Source organism: Ipomoea nil, unplaced genomic scaffold, assembly GCF_001879475.1.
Source record: "Ipomoea nil cultivar Tokyo-kokei standard unplaced genomic scaffold, Asagao_1.1 scaffold2805, whole genome shotgun sequence".
NCBI classification, from domain to species: domain Eukaryota; kingdom Viridiplantae; phylum Streptophyta; class Magnoliopsida; order Solanales; family Convolvulaceae; genus Ipomoea; species Ipomoea nil.
In genome coordinates, this window is record NW_017619233.1 from 1,824,918 (window position 1) to 1,833,092 (window position 8,175).

General features: G+C 33.1%; 2 protein-coding genes across 2 annotated transcripts; both read right to left on the reverse strand.

Annotated features, from left to right (window-relative positions):
• Window positions 1-85: 85 nt before the first annotated feature.
• On the reverse strand, window positions 86-4,921 carry LOC109158042 (leucine-rich repeat receptor protein kinase EMS1-like). The gene is made up of 3 exons (XM_019305860.1): window positions 4,729-4,921; window positions 224-916; window positions 86-141 (listed from the first exon to the last, which is right to left on the reverse strand). The coding sequence occupies exons 1-3, from the start codon at window positions 4,919-4,921 to the stop codon at window positions 86-88; spliced, it is 942 nt and encodes a 313-aa protein (XP_019161405.1).
• Window position 4,922: 1 nt separating this feature from the next.
• On the reverse strand, window positions 4,923-6,227 carry LOC109158043 (receptor-like protein 12). The gene has a single exon (XM_019305862.1). The coding sequence runs from the start codon at window positions 6,225-6,227 to the stop codon at window positions 4,923-4,925; it is 1,305 nt and encodes a 434-aa protein (XP_019161407.1).
• Window positions 6,228-8,175: the final 1,948 nt, after the last annotated feature.

Genomic DNA, 8,175 nt, shown 5'->3' on the forward strand with positions numbered 1-8,175 from the left:
TTTTTTCTAAGAGAAAGATACTGAAGATGTTTTAGGCTTCCTATGGAAGACGGAATCTTCCCCTGAAATGAATTTTTGGACAATTTCAGTACTTGAAGACTGGTGATTGAACCAATTTCTTCTGGAATTGTGCCAGAAAAGCTATTGTTTGAAAGACAAAGAAATTTAAGATTGGACAGGTTGGTAAGACTAATGGGAAAAGGTCCTTGGAATAAATTGTTACCAAGATTAAGATGCTCCAGTTTCTGTAGCTTGGAAAACACAGACACTGAAATTTGGCGTGTAAAATGATTTTTTGACAAATCAAGGTAAGACAGGTTTGGACAATTTGTTATCAAGTCTTTTGGAAAATCCAAAGTGAACTCATTAGCACGGAGGTTGAGATGCTTCAACAAAGGCATAGCATGGAATTTAGACCAATTGGGAGTTTCCAGATTATTCACTCCCAAATCCAGGTACCTCAAGTTTTGAAGATTGCTAATTTCAAATGGAATCACATCGTCCAGAAAGTTTTTGAAACAACTAAAGTACCTGAGCTGTGTCAACTGCCCAACCTCTACTGGTATTGCCCCCGTGAAGTTGTTATTGCTCAAGTCCAGAAAAGTGAGCTTAAGGAGGCTGCTGATAGCAGATGGTATCACTCCGCTCAAACTATTGTTATTGAGATTGATGCGAGTAAGATTAGGAAGTAAGGAAAAACGGAGTGGTTCAAGTGTACCTATGATCTTCCCATGAGGTAGATTGAGCTCTGAAACAGATCCACCCCGATTGCAGATGATTCCCTCCCAATTGCACAAATTTGTGAGGTTGTTGACAGACCAGGACGAATCCAGTAAAGAAGTAGAGGATGATGATAGGCCATTGTTTTTCCATTGCAAGAGAGCTTCAGCTTCTTCTTTGTTTGCATGTAAGGGTGCTGTGTTTATTGCAGCAAGCAAACAAAGGATATGAAAAAGAAGAGTGAAAATGGAAATTCTCATCATGGTTTAATTAATAGTAATTCAATAAAGTGATTGATGATGAGAAGTAATGCTTCTATGTGATCCTATATATAGCGGATTTAGAGCGAATGCCAATGTGGGAAAAAAAAAGGAAAAATAATTAATATTTGTGGATGAGGCGGATAGGAGGTAGGGTAGGTTAATATGAAGGTGAAAGGCTCTTTGGTCGTCTGATCTCCAAGTTTCTTTATTTTCATTTTCACTAATATCACTACTCCATCCTTTCGTCATGTTTGTTCTTTAAATTTGTCATACAATGTACAATCAGATAAAATACTCTCTTCTAATTGGTAATTTGGCAATTGATATAATTGGGATCATAATCAACACAAATGTGTGGACGGTTGGTACAAAAATTATTATTTAATTTTTGTACTAATGTTAATTGACATGTTATTTATGTTAGTTGATCATGAACCAAAGTAAATTATGGTTAAATGGGAACATGATGGGCCACAATGCTTTATGTGTACTTTGTATTCTCACAAAACAAAGTGCAAAACAGAAAGGGAACATGAGCTACAGTACGTGTATTGTGTATTCTCACAAATCAAAATGCAAAATAAATGGGAACATGCATGGGTGTATACGTGTGCTGTGCTTATAATTAATGCATGATTATAGGAAAATGGAGGTGTTGAAATTGTTTACATGCAATGCATGCTCAACTACTATACATTACGTGTTGACCACGAGAACGTATTGATCAAGGGAAAATAAAGCCTAGAATCAAGGCGTCCTATAATATAGAAAACAAGCTTGGTAAAGATTGAAAGCGTGGAGTTTAGGGGATTATGTATAACAATTTTTTTTAGAAAAAATTGAGGCCCTAAGCCTTTCGTCCTGACCGCACATGACCAGGACCGACCCTCTGCTGGTTTGTATCGTTGGTCTCTGTAGTAAAGACAGCAAAGCATGCATATGATCATGTCAAAGTATGAGAGTCTACAACATTATGGAAGGAAATGCAACGGCGGTTAAGTTTAGTGCAAAGCACGCAATCTGGGTGAATCGTTTGAAGAAGAAAAAACTGGCTCGCAAAGTGCTGAGATTGCATTCTTGCCGTCAAAATTCAAAATGCAGATAATGGCAATTAAGCAATCCACAAATCTTTCTAAACTCACTCTTGATGCCTTGATGGGAAATTTGCTGAAATACGAGATGGAGATAGATAAAAAAAAGAAAGTATTTTGAAGAAGAATAAGGGATTAGCAATAATGGAGATTCTCATTATGGTTTAATTAATAGTAATTCAAATAAAATGACTGATGAGAAGCAATGCTTCTATGTGATCCTATATATAGTATATATATCGAATTGAATTTACAGTGAATGATTATGTGAAAAAAAAATAATTAATTTCTGTAGATGTGAAAAAATTAATTAATTTATAGTGAATTGAATGATTTCGTCTAATCTCCAAAGTTTCTTTAATTTACATTCATGATTCATTTTTCATTAAAGGAGTAATGTTGTGCACCAGGGCGCGCATTGCATTGTGCGCCCGGGTGTAAAATGACGTCGTTTTGGATTTTATTTTTCTTTTAAAAATCCGTTTTCTTGTGTCGCTTGTTAATTTTCTTTTAAAAAAATCTCATGTTTCGAAAATATATATAATTGTACACTTAGAATGTATATAATTATATAAAAAAAATGTACATAATTGTATAACAAAATACACATACTTTTTTTTTTTTGAAAAGATAATACATATAATCTAACATAATACATAATTCACATAAACTTTTAACATAATACACATAAATTCCATGTTTAATTCGGATGTAATAATTGTATAAAAAAATGTACACAATTGTATAAAAAATGCACATAATTATATACCATAATTTACATAATCGCGTCAACTCCCTACATAACTTATCAAAACGACGTCATTTTGGTAGGCTGCGGGGCGCATATAACGATTGCTTCATTAAGTTTGTTCTTTAAGATTTTGTTAAGTCTTAAGAAAAAATGCTCTTCTAACCATGTATTTTAAAATACGGAGATCACCTTCGAACCATCATAGTCGACTGCCCAAGTGAAGATCTCCTCAAAATTTTGGAAGATGACAAATTTGGTGTGCCGGTATGGCGTCAAATAGGTTTGTAAATTTGATATTTGGGTTTACCCTTCCATTCTGATCGGAAAATTATGATTGTAATTCATGTATTTATTTATTATTCTTCAACTATTTTTATCATAAACAACTTTAATTATTTTTGATAATTATAGATTCATTATAATATTATAAATAAACAGTTAGTCGTGCATCGCATGGGACAATACTAGTTAAAATATGACAACTAACAGACAATAGAGTAATTAGAAGACATAATTATACAAATAAAAAGTAGTACTCCATAAAGGTTCCCATTCCATGATGAATCTGCGGTAGAAGCAATTCAGAAGTTTGGCCGGCTGGGAACTTGTGGGTAGCGTTATGTTGTGCAACCGTGTGCATCATGTATGGTGCACACGGTTGCAAAAACGACGTCGTTTTGATGTTTGACTTTAAAAAAAAAATAAAAAATTTAGAATTTCATAACTACACATCCATAACTTCATAACTATAAATCCATAATTGCATAACTACACATTCATAACTTCATAACTATAAATCCAGAATTGCATAACTACACATTCATAACTTCATAACTATAAATCCAGAATTGCATAACTACACATCCATAATTTCATAACTATACATCCAGAATTCCATAACTACACCAACTTTATAACTATAAATTTAGAATTGTATAACTACACATTCATAACTTCATAACTATAAATCCAGAATTGCATAACTACACATCCATAACTTCATAACTATACATCCAGAATTGCATAAGTACACATCCATAACTTCATAACTATAAATCCAGAATTGCATAACTAAACATCCATAACTTCATAACTATACATTCAGAATTGCATGCATAATTACACATCCATAACTTCATAACTATAAATCCAAAATTGCATAACTACACATCCATAATTTCATAACTATAAATCGAGAATCTGAAATTATAAAATTATGAACATATGTTTACGTAACTAACGACAATCGAAAATGATTTTTAAAAAAAAAAAAAAAAAAAATTAAACAACGCTGTTTTTGCATCCGTATGCACCATGCACAGCATAATTTGCCAACTTGTGTGGACGCTGCCCTTTTAATCTGCCTGCCAGCAATCACAAGCTAAGACCTATGAAATGCAACAACGTAACGTTCTTCTATATGCAATAGATCAAAAATGTCACTTAAGAAATAGGAATTTTATATTTGGAGTTCGTAAAACAAAAAGCAGTACGTCGTTTTAATTTAATTACCTTTGCAAATTTAATTTAATTTAATTTGTTCTTCTTCTGCCATGTCTTCTTGAACCAGTAGTTTTGGAACCCTTTCCTCTCTTCCATATGAGTTTCCTTAGCAACCAGTTGAGTTTTTCATATCGCAAAGCAAAATATCCCACACAGACTCCAAATGAAAATGAACAGCAGTATCCTATCGTCACGCTTTGCCAAGAAAATCCATTAAAAAACCCGAATCCTCTTCTTCTTCTTGTGACGGCACATGTGTTTTTCTGCTAGCTTCACATTCCACAGTCAATGGAAAGCCACACAGTGCTGTGTTTCCCAGGTAGGAGTCATTGCCAATTGTATCAAGTTGCCCGCTGCGGGGTATTGCTTCCAATAAATGATTATAGGAGAGGTTCAGTACTTCCAGAAATCCAAGCTTTGACAGTTGCCATGGTTTCCCCTATGAGTTGGTTGCAAGACACGTCTAGCGCTTCAAGCAATGTTAGATTTCCCAATGATGATGGTATATGGCCAGTTAGCCTATTATGAGACAGATTGAGATGCCGAAGAACACCAAGAATTCCAATGGAAATAGGAATATCTCCATCAAACATGTTACTTGATAAGTCTATGACTGTGTACAGGTTTAGCTAGAATTTCTTCCACGGAATGGTCAGACCCTTTCACCACTAGCATTACAGAGCTTCCATAAACGTAAACAAAATGGTCACTAGAGTATGTTACATCTAAATCAGGAGTAATATCATTTATAATCCCAGTAAAATGCAGCAAATAATTTTCAGGCAAATGTCCAGTGAAGTGATTGTTGGAAAGATCAAGAACACGCAGCATAGGGAATGGAATCTTGGTGGTAGGATTGCCTATCACCCCATGAAAATGATTACAACTTAAGATGAGCACTGCCAATTGTGGAAGAGCATCTAACCAGTGTGGGAATGAGTCATTTAGACCATTGTTTCCAACATCAAGAACTTGGAGAGCTGTACAGTTGAGCAGAGTACGAGGTAATGGTCCTTCAAATTCATTATAATGCAAGATGAGAATTTGCAGAACATCACCCTTTAAAGCTTCTTCTGGAATGTTTCCATAAAATTGGTTCATGCTTAAATCAAGTAGTGACAATGTTGTGCTTAGATTTCCCAAACACGAAGGAATAACACCACTCAAACTATTATGAGATAGGTCAACAAATTTGAAAGCGGATGAACTGCAAAACTCTCTATGCAAAGCACCATGCAAATTATTATTGTCAAGACGCAAGATTGAGAGTTGATTGCTAAAATTTTCCAGGCACGTTGGAATGACACCACTCAAGTAATTTTTTGACAGGTCAAGAAAATGAAGGTGGCATGGATTGCAGAGTGATTTTGGAATACCCCCGTGAAACTGATTGCCTTGAGAAAAAAGAAATTTGAGATTTGTAATGTTTCCCAAGCATTGTGGAATATGTCCATTCAATTTGTTATCAGCTATGAAAAGGAGTGAAAGAGATGTGACATTGCAAAAGATTGATATGGTCTCAGGTCCGTGAAGCAAGTTGGAACTTATGGAAACAAGAGATAGTGATGTTAAATATCCTACTTCCCAAGGTATTGGCCCCCTAAGATAGTTTTCTGAAAGATCTAGCCCATTGAGCTCTGTTATATTTCCAATTGTTGAAGGAATTACACCAGAGAGGTGGTTTGTCGAAAGGAGGAGTTGAGACAACTTTTTCAAATTCCCAATGTTTGAGGGAATGCAACCTGAAAGCTGGTTACTACTAAGGGAAAGATATTGAAGTTGTGTCAATAAACTAATTTCAGAGGGAATCCTTCCAGTGAGCTTATTGCTATCTATAAACAAGAGAGTTAATTGTGTCCAGTTGGCAATGAGGTGTGGTACTAACTGACCTGAAAGCATATTGAGACGTAAACCTAACCCAACTAGTTTGGAAAGATTGGACATGCTGGGAGGCAACTCGCCGGTTAGAAAGTTATGGTCTAGATACAAGTACTCAAGATTTGTGCATAGCCCAAGTTCAAAGGGAATCATAGAATTCAGTTGATTTTTTCTGAGAGAAAGATACTGAAGATGTTTTAGGCTTCCAATGGAAGGTGGAATATTCCCAAGAAATGAATTATTGGCCAATTTCAGTGCTTGAAGACTGGTGATTGAACCAATTTCTTTTGGAATTACTCCAGAAAAGTTGTTGTATGAAAGGCAAAGAAATTTAAGGTTGGATAAGTAGGTAAGACTAATGGGAAAAGGTCCTTGGAAGAAATTGTTACCAAGGTCAAGGTGCTCTAGGTTCTCTAGCTTGGAAAACACAAACACTGGAATTTGACCGGTAAAATGGTTTTTTGACAAATCAAGGTAAGATAAATTTGGGCAATTTGTTATCAAGTCTTTTGGAAAATTCAAATTGAACTCATTAGCACGGAGGTTGAGATGCTTCAACAAAGGCATAGCATGGAATTTAGACCAATACGGAGTTTTCATATTATTCACTCCCAGATCCAGGTACCTCAGGTTTTGAAGATTGCTAATTTCAAATGGAATCACTTCCAGCAGAAAGTTTCTGAAACAACTAAAGTACCTGAGCTCTGTCAACTGCCCAATCTCTACTGGTATTAGACTCTTAAGTCTTAACTGGAACAAAAAAATATAGATAGTATTATTTTTAAATGGTTCATATTATTTTGATTTTAGTATTTTTTTAAATGATTTTCTTTATTTACCTTCTATTATATTATTTTCTTCAATTCCTTAAATAACCTAAATTCCGTTAGTATAAACTTTAGTAACTGAATATTCCGCAAACTATTTATTATTTTTAACTTACTCATTAAATTGTATAAGAAATGTATTAGTTTCGAACCACATCCCAATTAGAGTTGGCATAATTGGTAAACACACACTACAAATATGTTAAAATATATTTAAAAATATATATAATGTAAAATTTAATATAAAGTTTGTTCAAATAATTAGTCCGGCTAAATACATAGCATTCAAAGTTAAACATCAAAGATTATAAATCAAGAACTTTAAAAATCATTTGGTTTTTATCCATTTAAAAAAAAAAAACAAATTTAGGTTAAGTTTTTTTTTTTTCGTTTAATTAATCTTCTTTAATTTTGATTATTTAGATCAAAACAAAATTTAATATTTCAATTATATTTTTGCATTATTGGTATGATTTAGGTCGTTATGTTATTAATATTTTTTGTATGTATTTTTATAATGGTACAATTGTACATTACTTTACAAATATTATACTATTATTTTTTTATCGGACAAAATTGTTCTTACATCATTGTCAGGCCTGCGCAACCTAACTACAAAGTTGTTGATCATAAATACAATTACACTTAGACTCAAAAACGGTAAGACCATTTTCTAACGAATTGACAATGTTGACATCCCACTAGCTCCAATTGAACAAGTTTACACATCAGAATTTTATCAATGCATGAAAACTTCTAAAAAAATTTGTAAGTTAATTTTTACTATATCATTATAACAATATCTATTGTAACTATATATTTTGAATTATTTGTTATCATCCTCTATTGACAGGGACTGTAACGATTGTCATTGGCAAACTCTCAAAACAATTTGTCTCAACAACGAATGTAAATTAAAAACAAAAAAAAAAACAAAAAATCAATAATTTCATTATTGTTGATGAAAAGTATGTAGCCACTTTACTACTCTTATTAAATTAAATAAAGAAGTAGCTACAATAAAAAATAATACATATGCATTTAATTAATTTAGAATTAGATGTCTATAATGCATTTATTTAAAAAAAAATTATTCATTATAAAAAATTTTAAAAGAGATATAATTTCATTAGTTATATTAT